At 40.5% G+C, this 13,939-nt stretch overlaps 1 protein-coding gene across 1 annotated transcript; it reads left to right on the top strand.

The window, feature by feature from the left end:
* Window positions 1-8,908, top strand: TRPV1 (transient receptor potential cation channel subfamily V member 1). Its single transcript, XM_042879689.1, has 15 exons — window positions 1-302; window positions 842-1,008; window positions 1,343-1,495; window positions 1,882-2,022; window positions 2,482-2,780; window positions 3,441-3,617; window positions 3,828-3,992; window positions 4,255-4,350; window positions 4,936-5,006; window positions 5,645-5,810; window positions 6,545-6,611; window positions 7,032-7,348; window positions 7,565-7,692; window positions 7,941-8,056; window positions 8,593-8,908. Exons 1-15 carry the CDS (start codon window positions 1-3, stop codon window positions 8,757-8,759), a joined length of 2,532 nt encoding a protein of 843 aa, XP_042735623.1. The 3' UTR covers window positions 8,760-8,908.
* Window positions 8,909-13,939: the final 5,031 nt, after the last annotated feature.

Raw genomic sequence — 13,939 nt, forward strand, 5'->3', positions numbered from 1 at the left:
ATGTCTTCCATTCTTGAGAAGATGAAGAAATTTGGCAGTTCTGACATAGAAGAATCTGAAGTGACAGATGAACACACGGATGGGGAAGACTCTGCATTGGAAGCACCTGACAACCTGCAGGGTACATTCAGCAGCAAGGTGCAGCCATCCAGAAGCAATATCTTTGCGAGACGTGGACGATTTGTGATGGGGGATAGTGACAAAGACATGGCTCCAATGGATTCCTTTTACCAGATGGATCACCTGATGGCACCTTCTGTCATCAAATTTCATGCCAATATGGAGAGGGGGAAACTTCACAAGTAAGTTTGCCTTTTAAAATGTGGTTGAAATGAGTACATTTTGGCAGTCGTAGGCTGTGCTACTTAGAGCAGTATTTATTGTCTGCACATTTGCGTGCCTGTCTTCTCAGTTTTGCTATTTTTGGTGCCTAAAGTAAGGAGTATTTTGCTTGAAATTGATACTAGCTCTCATCATTTCGCATCTCTAAAATTCCAGCCCATGAATCTTAATGATAAGATTTAGTTCGCACGCTTGAAACTGCTCAGTAAATGGACATTGCTCAGAATAAGAACCTGGTACTGCCTGGATCCCACACCTGCAGTTAGGCTGCTGTACTTCAATGCAACGTGAAGTCTTGCTTTCAACATTTCAGCAGCAAACTCCTAATTTTATCAGAACAGTTGCTATCAGATGTTATTGATCTTGTGCATTTTGGAGATCCATCTGTGCTCATCATTGTACTTGCTATTTTACACAAGCAAATGAAAAATAGTTGTGTGGTAGTTTATAAAAAGCCTGCTAAATGCCTGGTTTCAGTAACTAAAATTTACCCTGTTAGGCTCCTGTCAACAGATTCCATCACAGGCTGCTCTGAAAAAGCTTTCAAATTTTATGACCGCAGAAGGATCTTTGATGCTGTAGCCCAAGGCAACACAAAGGACCTGGATGATCTGCTGCTCTATCTTAATAGGACCTTGAAGCATCTCACAGATGATGAATTCAAAGGTATCACATAATGTCACATACCTAAAGATGCCCTTGTCCTCTTCCAAGACTACTCCTGAGACGTGTAACAGGGTGGGGGGAATAAAAACTTCCTGCACAAAACAGCGTTGTTAAATGTAAACTAGCTGTAGAGGGTCCTCTGATAGCCTGTAGTTCCTACTGATTAGGCAGTCCATTGATTGAAAGGCACAGAATGCAGAAAATTGATGTTTTCTGTGGAACTTTGGCTGGATTTTCTTGTCTTTTCAAAAGAACCACATTAATTCTTGCATGCTTGGGAGTAGATGATGAGTTCCTAGACATTTCTGTGTAGCTGTCATTTTGTTCATTATAGAACCAGAAACTGGGAAAACCTGCTTACTGAAAGCCATGCTGAATCTACATGATGGGAAAAATGATACCATTCCCTTGCTGCTGGATATTGCAAAGAAAACGGGAACTCTGAAAGAGTTTGTGAATGCAGAATATACTGACAACTACTACAAGGGTAAGAAAACAGAGAATACAGTTGAAATAGTGAATACTCTTGCTGATAAGACTGGAAATAGGGCCAAGCAGGCCTCTCAGTCTTCTGTGTGAGGTGTTATGCTTGAGGAGGGAGTGCCCAAAAGTTGCAGTGTGTGATTAACAACCAGTGCATTCATGCTAGATCTGTCTTGTTAGACAGGTGCAATATTCCACCCCTTGTGACAGAGTGATTTAACAGCAAGTTCCAGGGGCTTCCATTTGCTGTTTGTGCCATCTTTTTTTGTTTAATTCTACAGTTTTGTAAGTCTACAGAACTCTCAGTTCCACCATCTAATGTGAAGCTGAATGAATTGTGCTGCTCTCAGTTTGTGTTAAAAGTTGAAGATTTCTTTCTGTCTCTGGTAGGCCAGACTGCACTCCACATTGCCATTGAGAGAAGGAACATGTACCTGGTTAAACTCTTGGTCCAGAATGGAGCAGATGTTCATGCAAGAGCATGTGGGGAGTTCTTCAGGAAAATCAAAGGGAAACCTGGTTTTTATTTTGGTAGGATTAAGCACATTATGAGCTTGATTGAATGAGTTATCCTAGCATTATCCCAACTGAAAGATATTAAATAATCCTGTTTATATGAGACTGGAGGCTTAAAAGTCATAAATGGATTGATCCATGACTTACTCCAGATATTTACTTCCCAAATATGAGTTCATAAAAAACACAGTAGCTGATGATGTTCATTGCCAGCTTGCTGTCTCCATCCTTTTATTTTTTGAGCACTTCTTTTTTGAGAGATTGTAACCTTCCACCACTCTTTATTTTGTGTTTTTATAAGCAGCCATGTTTCTCTAGTGCAGTTAAGCTGAAGAAAATGTGATAGCTGTTTGAATCCCAAGAGTTAAACAGAGACATCCACCTCTTCTCACGGTGAAAGCTGAAAATAACGTGGTCTCTTTTCTGTTTATGCATGTGTACTAGGCATTCTGACCACTCATTTCTTACCCATAGGAGAGCTGCCCCTATCTCTGGCTGCCTGCACCAATCAGCTCTGCATTGTGAAATTCCTCCTTGAGAACCCCTACCAAGCTGCTGATATTGCTGCTGAGGACTCCATGGGCAATATGGTCCTGCATACTCTGGTGGAGATTGCAGATAATACTAAGGATAATACCAAGTTTGTTACCAAGATGTACAATAACATATTGATCCTTGGTGCCAAAATAAATCCTATCCTGAAGTTGGAAGAACTCACCAACAAAAAAGGGCTGACTCCATTAACGTTGGCAGCCAAAACAGGGAAAATAGGGGTAGGTGAGCAAATGTGTCCAGTTATCCTTTACTGTGTTATGTGATACAGAGTACAAGTGGAACATTTATGCAGGATAGATTTTATCACTGCTTATTGCTAAGTCCTTTCTATTAAGAGGAATTAATATTGCAGTCCAACATGCAAAACTGCACAGTGCTTAATGCCTTTGAGAAGTGTGTGTGCATGCATGCATGTGCCCAGGTGGCACTACATACATACTAGCAGTATATAAGACAGCCCAGGTGGAAACAGAAAGTGGGTTTCTGCTATCTTCTGAACAAGAGGCCTGTACTTTTGATTGATGGATGGAACTCACCATCTGACAGTCTCCATTCATCATGACTGTATGCTCAGATGTATAACAAATATCTCTGTATTTCTCTGGTAGGTTTGAAACATGGATAATTGCAAATTGTATGTAGTAGAAAGTAATGAAATAAACTTTATTCTACATCTGCATTTTCCATCCACCAGCATACAGTGAGAAAATTAAATTTTTTTTATTCAGACTTCAATCTCTTTCAGTCCAGTCCAGTGAATTAACTTCAGCATAGTTAAACTGTGTTAATCTAAATAAAAGTATTCATCTGTTATGAAGATACTGAGGAACTAGAACTGTCAGCACTGAAATGCTGGTTGTGTTGTTCTTTTCAATTAGATTTTCGCTTACATCCTCAGACGAGAGATCAAAGATCCTGAGTGCAGACACTTGTCAAGGAAGTTCACTGAATGGGCTTATGGACCTGTCCACTCATCTCTTTATGACCTGTCCTGCATAGACACATGTGAGAAAAATTCAGTGCTTGAAATTATTGCCTACAGTAGTGAAACACCAGTAAGTATGTACTTCCTTGATGTTTATTTGCAGACTGGGGACTGCTGGAGAAGAGCTCTGTGTTCTACACAGTACATCTTTTGTGTCATTTCTGTGAAACAGCAACTTGTATTAGAGGAAGCATTTGCTAAAATTGAGCATCACTTGCTATTTTTAAAGCCCAGTGCATACGGAACCTGTCAAGGTTCTCCTCTTTATCTTTCCACTCAGAATCGTCACGAGATGCTGCTGGTAGAACCCCTTAACAGGCTGCTGCAAGACAAGTGGGACCGGTTTGTCAAGCACTTATTTTACTTCAACTTCTTCGTATATGCAATTCATATCAGCATCCTGACCACGGCTGCCTACTACAGACCTGTGCAGAAGGGGGAAAATGTATGTTGTCACTCTCAGTGCGTGATATCCCAGAGCAGCCTCCCATTTTCATGTGTGCTCCTAATGTCAGTTTTCTTCCTTTCCTGAAGGTGGGAGGGAGACTTTGATCTCGCTTGCTTTTCAGGCTAGACTTGCACCCTTGGTGCAGCACATTCAGAAATTTAGCTTGTTATCTCAGAAATGTAATTGTTTTCAGCTACTGGCAAGGACAGGTCTTTCCTATCTCTAGTTCTGCTGAATATCTCTGTGTTGTTTTACACAGCCTCCCTTCACTTTTGGTCACAGCACTGGGGAATATTTTCGAGTGACTGGAGAGATACTGAGCGTATTGGGAGGACTGTATTTTTTTTTCAGAGGGGTAAGATACTTGAAACTTTTCTTTTTTGCTGTAAGTGCAAGTGAGAACCAAACCCACCTTTTGAATTCATTGCCAAGATAATCCATGTTTTAATCTAGAGCTGCAAAGCTTTTTCTTTGCCCTGGTTAGGAGATATCAGGTTGCTAACAAGCCCTTGGTCTAAGGTACAGTTTTATCTATTGTGCAAAGAGAGACCTAAGAAGTCAATGAGCATCTAAACAGTTATGTTGGCCAAAATGTAAGAATGGAGTATTGCAAGTAGCCAAACCTGCATTTAAGTTTAGCTGTCCTAGTTTAAAGTCAGTCACCTTCCTCTTGGCAACCAATGGGGAATATGCAGTGACCAGTAGCTGAATAGACTGGAGTCACCAAAAGAGGTGAGGCCCAAGATGTAAGGGGAATGTTATGTTACCAAAGCGTCTCCCTTGCAACAGTGTTCTTTTAACTGTTCTTGCCAGATGTTGGATGGGTACCAGCTCCCTGGTATAGAAACCAATGCTTAGCTGATGTATTCACTTGGGATATTTACTCTCTCCTTGGATACAAAGTTAGTCTTCATTCTGTTTTTTTCCTTCTTTCTTTCAGATACAGTATTTTGTGCAGAGGCGCCCATCATTGAAGACACTGATAGTTGACAGTTACAGTGAAGTTCTTTTGTAAGTGCCTGTGTCTGTGATTGTATCTCAGCATGAAGCAGGTGACTGTGAGATCTGTTGCTTTGGCTTAAACCACTTCTAATTGGTAGACACCTTACAAAATACTTGCCAGTGGCTATTGTAGCACTTAAACAAGTGTGTCTGGATCAGTAATGTGGAGGTAAAGCTGATTAAGCGTTTAGAAATGTAGTGACTGCATCATGCAGCTGAGTTAGGAATAGATCTCCAAGTTGGACTTGCAGTGCAGTATATGCACTGGTTGTGCAGACATCCTCCCATTCCCGAGGGAAACTTTCATTTGGGCCCTTTGTTTTCTTAGAGGAGGTGCAGCTAAAATGGGCAATTTCGTGTGTCTGTGGAAGGACAGGATGTGTTAAAGAAATGAATGTCATCAAGGACTTTTATTCCCTTCAGTCAGAATGAAGAGCAAGAGTATATGAAAGTTTGTATGTGGGGAAACTGAAGAGCTTGCAAAGGAAACTGTAGGACTGGAGAAGGAAAAGAATGAATGGAAAAGAAAGGAAGGGTCTGCCAAGGCTTCTGTGCATTTAGTATGCTGTATATCTCATGTTTCTCCTCTGTTCATACCACCTATGACTGTCTCAGCACTCTGGATTCAGAACATACTTGTCTTTCAGCTTTGTTCACTCTTTGCTCCTCCTGAGCTCTGTGGTGCTGTACTTCTGTGGCCAGGAACTGTATGTGGCTTCCATGGTCTTCTCCTTGGCTCTGGGCTGGGCTAACATGCTATACTACACCCGTGGCTTCCAGCAGATGGGCATTTACTCTGTCATGATTGCAAAGGTCAGTACAGTGAGGGGGTGGTGAGGCCAGCAGAGTGCTCACAAGAGGAAACTGCCACCAGTGCCTGGGTTTCTAGGAGTGGAGTCACCAGGTGCTTTCGTGATGCCGTTGGAAAGCCCGTCAGACAACCACACTCAACTTTTATTTTCTGAGCAAAGACATAGACTTTTTAAGTCATAGAAAAAAGCACCTGTTCCACATCCATGCATTTTATAGCAGTCTTAATACCTTCTGTTACTGTTATGCTTTGAAGTAACTCTACAGTTGGATAGACATAGGTGTAAGTTGACTGAGAACAGTAGAGAGCTGTTATAGGAGGACTATAGCAGGACTTTCTGCCAGCTGGAAATTTCCTTAAGAATAGTTTACATGTTACCAAACAGAGCAGTTAAGTGGGAGGCAGTAACTGCTACTAAACCTCTGTATGATGTAGCCAGCTAGTCCAAGAGGGGAAGAAGGAGGCAATTATCTTAATGTGATTTATACTCACAAAGATGAAACTATTTGTTAAGCATGTGTCTTGCACACATGTGTAAACTATTGCTTGAATAACAGAGGAAAATGTTTTCTGTATTAAAGTTGATCATCTTGGCAGGATGCACAACAGTTTAATGCATGAGCAGCCACTTCACAGCAGTTGCCTTCTGGAACTGAAGGAATATTTTCAACCAACTTTTGTTACAGTTTATGTTCAAGGTTTTGCAATAGAAAAATGTTCCATTTCTATGTTACAGATGATCCTAAGAGACTTATGTCGCTTCATGTTTGTCTATCTAGTATTCCTCTTGGGATTTTCCACAGGTAATATCAAACTTGGAGTTGTTTTTTTTTATGTTATCTCAAAGAATCTCAGAAAATGGTATTTTTCAGTTGACTTAGAATTTTTGTTTTCAAAGAAAAACTAACAAATCAATCTTGTTACAAAAGTCTTTTCAGAATAACAGCTATGTGTGTGACTGCTTTTCATGCCTGGGTCTCAGACTGCTTAACAAAGCTGAATGGATAAACATTCATCCTGTTCTACGTAGACAGACCTGAGACAGCACTTACTGAAACGTGACAGTTATGGGGACTATTTTATAGAGCAGTTTCATTGGGGACAAGGTGCCATGAAAATATTTTGTCTTATCTGATACTTTCATGCTCATTTTTATTGCTTGCAATAGATTTATGTTCTCAAATTATATTTTCATCTTCTATGTGATTCTTCTTTTGCTACAGCTGTGGTGACTTTAATTGAAGATGACAATGAGGGGCAGGACACAAATAGCTCTGAATATGCCCGATGCAGCCATACAAAGCGAGGCCGCACATCCTATAACAGTCTGTATTATACCTGCTTGGAACTTTTCAAGTTCACTATTGGGATGGGAGACCTGGAGTTTACAGAGAACTACAGGTTCAAGTCTGTGTTTGTCATCCTTCTGGTTCTCTATGTCATCCTTACGTACATCCTCCTGCTCAATATGCTTATTGCACTGATGGGAGAAACTGTGAGCAAAATTGCACAGGAGAGCAAGAGCATCTGGAAACTCCAGGTATCTTGGTTCTGTGAGGCTATCCAAGATGGAGGTTGTGGAGAATTTAAATGTCATGCTAACAGAGGTGATGTTTCATGGATGGGTCTGATGCATGCTTTAAGGTGGTGATAACAATAAAAGTTCAAGATTTATTTTTCTAATTAAAGGCAGAGTTCAGGATTTACGTGACTGAAACAGCAGGTTCTTAGTGGTCTGCTTTGTTTTCCCTGTTAGAGAGCCATCACAATCTTGGATATTGAAAACAGCTACTTGAACTGTTTGAGGCGCTCGTTCCGATCTGGAAAGCAAGTCTTGGTGGGGATCACACCTGATGGCCAAGATGATTACAGATGGTGCTTTAGGTAACCTGCTTGTATGTCAAATGAGCAATCTTTTATAGACAAACAGCATTAAGTATTTGATAATGGATAATGGGAAGAACTGTCCCCTTGGAGCTCTCCTCCAACAAATGCCATACTACAGTAGTCAGTTTAATCTATTTTCTGGGTCAGACCTTTGGCTTGAGAGTTGGCAGTAGGTGATGTAAACTCATACTGGGGTTCTCTCTTAATGCTTAGAATAGATATTCTTTTTGTTGTTCTTTCCCCAGAGTTGATGAAGTGAACTGGTCCACGTGGAATACTAATTTGGGCATAATCAACGAAGATCCTGGGTGCTCTGGGGACCTCAAACGAAATCCCAGTTACTCTATTAAGCCTGGTAGAGGTGAGGGTTTCAGGGACCTAGATTCTAATGATAGAAGCAGTACAGATTTTTTGTTAGAGGGCAGTCTGTTTATACATTTAAGTATAATGATGGAAGCTAAGTTTATGTCTTTTTCAATCAACAACAAAATGTAGAGGACTCTGTGGGCTTATTATTCGCATAGCAGTTTTATTCTCTGGAAGAAAAGCACTATGGATTCAGCATTCTGACTGTTGATTTTATAAGGCAGATAATATGTGCAAATCCTGAAGGCTTGTGACAGTGTATGCTGGCAACCACATAGCCAAAAAGCTGCTTTGTAGGCCACAAGTATGGCTTCTTCAGGAAGCTTCCTTGGGAGTCCAGCATCCAGCAGAGAGTTGTTTAACTCTAAGACAATCTGCTGCGCTTGCCAGCTGAAGTATGGAAAACAGAATGTGGAAAAAATTCCACAAAGCCCTTTCTTCCTGCTTCTTTCTTCCATCAGCTTCCTGTTCAAACCACTTGTATATTTCTGTTTGTGTGGAGAAGAAATTAACCATTTTTTTCCTTTTTAGTGTCAGGGAAAAACTGGAAAACTTTGGTTCCACTTTTAAGAGATGGAAGCAGGAGAGAGGAAACACAAAAACTTCCAGAAGAAATCAAACTAAAACCTATTTTGGAACCTTATTATGAGCCAGAGGATTGTGAGACGTTGAAGGAATCACTTCCAAAGTCAGTCTGATTTTCTTTTGTTTTTAAGAAGAAGGCTAATTGTTTGTGTTGGTTCTTACAAGGAGGACAATTAAAACACTTCCTTCAGAAGAAGAGGGATTTATGGAAAAAGACCAAAGAAGTTAGGAAATGACTGTGTGCAAGGATTCATTAAGTATCCTGAATAAACTACTCGTTGTTTAAACTCATGTCTTCATGGTTATTTTTAATACAAATCTGAAAGAAAGTAGGTACTTACTGCTTGGTTTATATTTACTTGGCTAGATATTTGCATGTAGACTGACTTACAGAGTGTTAGACAATTCTTATAGTGTGGTGTGGGTTTGGTTTCTTTTGCTTTGCTTTACATTAAACACACTGAGAATTTCCTACAATTCAGAGCTGTCAGTAAGGTAGTGAGCTCTTTTTTGCTGCAGATTTTTTCCCATTCTTCACTTCTTTCACTCTTTGTAAGTGCTCTCATGCATTTTTGAGGTCTGAGCTGACATTCTCATCCTTAGCTTACAGGTCCTTCACTAAGTTTTGCAGATTGGTGCAAGTGGCCAGTAAAGGTGAATATTCCATTGATAATATGAAAATAACAAAAAGGCCTATAGAGAAAAGGTTGTCACTTGCCACCTATGTCTGCTTTTAGATTCTTTTAACAAGTGTTTGTCTGAGCAGCGACAGGCCCTGATTTCCTGACTTTCCAGCCTTGAAAACCAACTAGCTGTGTTATAATGGAAATGGACAAGAGCAGTAAAAATTACCAAGAGACCAAAGGTAGGTTGCTGTGAAGAATGTTTCTTGGAAAGGAGATAAATGGGGACACAGTGAAAGAATGGTAAGTAATGAATCATCTAAAGATGTGGTTAGCCTTTCTCATAACACAAGAACAAATACACTGACATTGTAAAGGTTGGGTAGTCAAAATGAACGAAATGTTTCTCTTACAGAGTCTGAGTAAACTCCAGAATATACAGTTACTGTTACTGAGGCTGAAGGCTTAACGAGATCCCAAAATTGACATTTATTTAGATAACAGGTGAACTTTGCATAAAGTAAGAGAGAGTGGCTATGTAGACTGTATGTTTCAAAGGTCAGATGTATAATAATGAATAACAGTAATTATTTTGAAATCAAAGGTTTTTTTGTTCTTGACTTTAACAGCAATGAAAGGAAAGTAGCTGGTCAGAAAGGAAGGATGAGAAAATCTGTGATAAAGATCTGACCCAGTGCTGGACCTGTGCAGCTGCAATGGGCAAGAAAAGGTAAATGACCTTCTTTCCTTTCTGTGTATCACTGAAGCACATATATATACCTAACAGCCTGTAATATGCAAATACAGTATGAATATACAAGTATCCTTAAGCCAACAAGTTTCAGTTTGAGCTTGTGTGTTGTTTCTGTGGCTGTGTTCAAAGTGCATCTGTTCTGAAGTGATATGCTAGATAGATGAGTAGCAAATTATTGAGAACATTGGAATTCAGAGAGAAAATTGTGCCAGCCCTTGAAAGGTAATTTTCATCAATGCATCTTAATTTTTTTTCTGCAGCAGTGCAAAATGGAGGCATTCACTGCTCTTAAAAAGAAACAATTGTGTTTACTGACAGACTTTTCTCCTCTGCTAACACTGCCAGATGAACTCTATGTTGTTTCTATTGTTCGTTCTTTTACTGAGGTCAGGACTTTTCTCAGTGCTGGTTTCCCATAGGCTACTGTAGATGGACTTCAGTGAAGTTTGCAAGCATCCAGCTTATTTGAAATAGTAGCACCATCTAGAGGGCTGTTAATTCTTGATCCTTCTGTTAATCAAATCACTCAGGACAAATGCTGTTTTTTTTCATAGAGTTTTTCAGAATACAGCCACAGAAACTTGCCAAAGAATTTGAAATAATTATTTAACAAAAATCAAAATGTAAACAAGCTTTGAATCTCACGATTAGGGAGACTACAAAAGGTGTTCAAAGTAGGGATGTTGAATGTCATACTACTCTCAAGGTGTATCTCTGAACTCCTGTTAGCAGTCTCTAGAGGTTCCAGTCAAGACTTCCTTATGTTCCTTACTGAATATAGTAAGAGACCGTCTGTATGTGAAACAAGTGCAGCTAAGTAAACAAGACAGGCTGAGGCAGTGAAACTCCAGCCATTAATAATAAATGTAGAAAGGGGCCAACCAGAAAAACAGAGGTCATTGTCTCCATGCCTTTATGTGCCAAAGCAAATTTATACTTGAATGCACACAGGGAACGTAATGTAGCTGGAAAGCATTTATGAAGTTTCTGTATTCTCTGTGAGGGATCCATTTGTCATAATTATCTGCCTGTGTGGAGACCTACTCTTAGTGGTTAAATTCCACCTTGATTTATATCAAGTGCCTACCAGAAGGATTTATTCACTTCCGTGGGTAACCTAAACAGAAGGTTGGTCTGTGCCTTCCTGTCCTTTTCTGCTCCAGCAAGATTACAGGGAGTGCAGGGGACTTTTTAATGAAAAGGAAATTGAAATGCAGAGTGAAAACACACATCCATATAATGAAAATGTGTATGTCATGTGTCTGTGGGATAGAGTGGTGCTGGTGGTCTTTTGGTTGCTTTCTTTTTTTTTTTTTAAACCCTTAGCCCTCTTTTGGAAGCAAAAAAAGAAAATTTTCATTTTTCTCAAGTAAGTTATTACTAACCTATCAGAATTTCTAGCTATATCACCACTTAGTTACTGCTGCAGGCAAGAGTTTGTTTCCCACAGCTGGGGCAATATAGCCTAGCAGGGTCTCTAACCTGGTGTCATGCACATTTATTTAGAGTAAGCTAACCATGGCTCTGCCACAGTTTTCTTCCTTCATCTTCATTCTATCTAAATGCACAGAAGTGCTTTGAAAATGAAGGTGCATCTCTGTGAAGGCAGACTGGATGGGATGCCTACAGGGGACACGCTGCTTCTGAAGAGACAAGGAGCACAAAGCCTTAGTGGAGGGCTGTGACTAACCCCCAGGAAAGAGAGGTGGCTCGTCAGGAAGTATTTGCTCTTTAAGAACAGCTTTGCTAGGACCAGATACTGCTGTTGGTACTGCTAGACAATTCCACTGGCTGACAAGAAGCATGGCTTTACAATAAATTAGTCTTTATTTCTATTTTTGGGGTGGAGGTTCAGCTCTATGCTGGCTCAAAAACAAAGGAAATGGAGTTGATGTGCTCACCTCATCTGTCTGTGAGTGACTGTAATTAGCAATACGTGTAAATAATGAGTGTAAATGTGCATGTGATGGGAGACAGCAAGAAGTGAGTTCATCTAAGGTGAGTTGGGCTTCACTTTACTGGGAATTGAAAATGGGCTGATTAACATGTGTAAAAGCCAAACGTTGATCTGAGTATGCTACAGCACTGCCATACCTGAGATGCAACTTATGCTTAGTCAGTCACATAAGCTGCTGCATCTTTCAAATTCCAATAATTTCTGAATTATTTGAGGAAAGTATATAAATTACCTGAAAAATGTGGAGCCACATAACCTGTATTATGTACTTATTGTGCCCTCTGCAGCAGCTGGCATTGTAGCCCTCATCCCACTTGTCCTAATTAAACACCAACGTTAATCCCTTCTCAGGCAGCGCATTGTCAGTTTTTGGTGGGCTCCATGGGAGCCTGCACAGCCCACCAGAGGGCCCCCACGCTGTGTGCAGAGATCCTACCCAGTCCTATAGCTGACTTGCCCCAGGAAAACCCTTCTTCTCTGACACCACTGTCCTACTCTACTGCCCCCAGTCACATTCATCATGCAGGATTGCATTTCTCTTTGCCAAAAGCCAGGTAATACCACTGTCCTTCTGTGGCAAACATCTGTGAGAATGAAGGTACTTATGAGTCTTTCTTGCTCCACTAGGCAATAGGCAAAGATGTACTAAGGCCTGGAAGGAATATGTCTTAATCAATGCTGCCATATACAGCGTGAGCACTCTGGGTCTTATGATGTGGTTACAGAGCTCTGAAGTGCTTCCCATCACCCACACCATGCAGACTGGGATTCCTTCTGACTCTGGAATAGTTTCCACGGAGAAAATATGGACCCAATTTCATCAGATGTTAAACTGTACAAAAAGCTTCAGGATAGATGGTGGAGAGTACACTATTTTTTTGGGAAGGAAGGGCAATCAACCAAATGATCTCATGAGACTTCTGCCTTTCTGGTGTGTTTGTGATACTGTGGCAGAGCTACATCACTATTAGTAATGCTTCCTGTTTCAATATGCTGGCAATGAGAGGGTATGAAGAGACATGAATATTTACAAAATCACTGAGGTTTTCAGAGTCCATCATCAACCAAAATTGTACTTGTCTGTCATTGTTTTAATCAGCCTTCCTGAACGGTTTAGTCACCTGAATGTTGACATGAAAGGTCATGTCACCTGGAATTGCCATGTCAGCCGACTGTGGAGCAGCCCAGGAGAGCAACTCCCAGTGACAGGAACTGGGAAGAAGTGTGTCCTACTCACTCAGCCAGTAAGAGCAGTTTTAAGCAATGTCATCAAGTGGAAGTCATTTCTTTCCTAGGTGGTATAGTAGTGTAGCTCAGAGACAATTCCTCTTATTCCAAAGGAGAGTGGATAATGAACCACCCGGGGAAAAGGGATTGTGTCCTCAGTTTTTGAAAGTCAGGAACGTTTAATTGACGTAGAGAAAGACACAGGAAAGCCAATGTCCCTCAATAGCAGCAAGATTCAGAGTAGTGAAATTTAGGGCTGGAAATGGATAGAGGGTTCTCAAGAGACTGATTTGCAATGACAAATGGAACATCTCTATCTTAGCTAGGGTCTGTATGACAGAAAATGGAAGCACTGACAAAGGGGACAAAATCTGCATAATAAAAGATATTTTAATGAGAATAGTGGTTGAAATTGAGACAGGAAAATGTATCCTGGAAAGATGATCTATCCATGGGGCACGTGTGATGTGTATCTGCTCAGATAACTCCCTTTGGAAACACTAGAAGATTCAAGATTCAGCTCATGTGTACAAATACATGTCGTGCCACCCTGATTGCAGCAACATGGCACATGCATGTTTTAGCTCTCTTATTTTTGAAGTTTATTTCAATTGTTCAATGTTCTCCTTGAATTCTTCTTCACTTATTTCCCAGGAACAGCTTGACAGTAAGTGAAAGGGGCCTGCAGAGACTTCGTTTTGTTGTAGTCAGTGAGCACCTGATAGAAGTGCT

This window comes from Lagopus leucura, unplaced genomic scaffold (assembly GCF_019238085.1).
Source record: "Lagopus leucura isolate 7727_CA_CO unplaced genomic scaffold, USGS_WTPT01 Super-Scaffold_100024, whole genome shotgun sequence".
Classification (NCBI taxonomy): domain Eukaryota; kingdom Metazoa; phylum Chordata; class Aves; order Galliformes; family Phasianidae; genus Lagopus; species Lagopus leucura.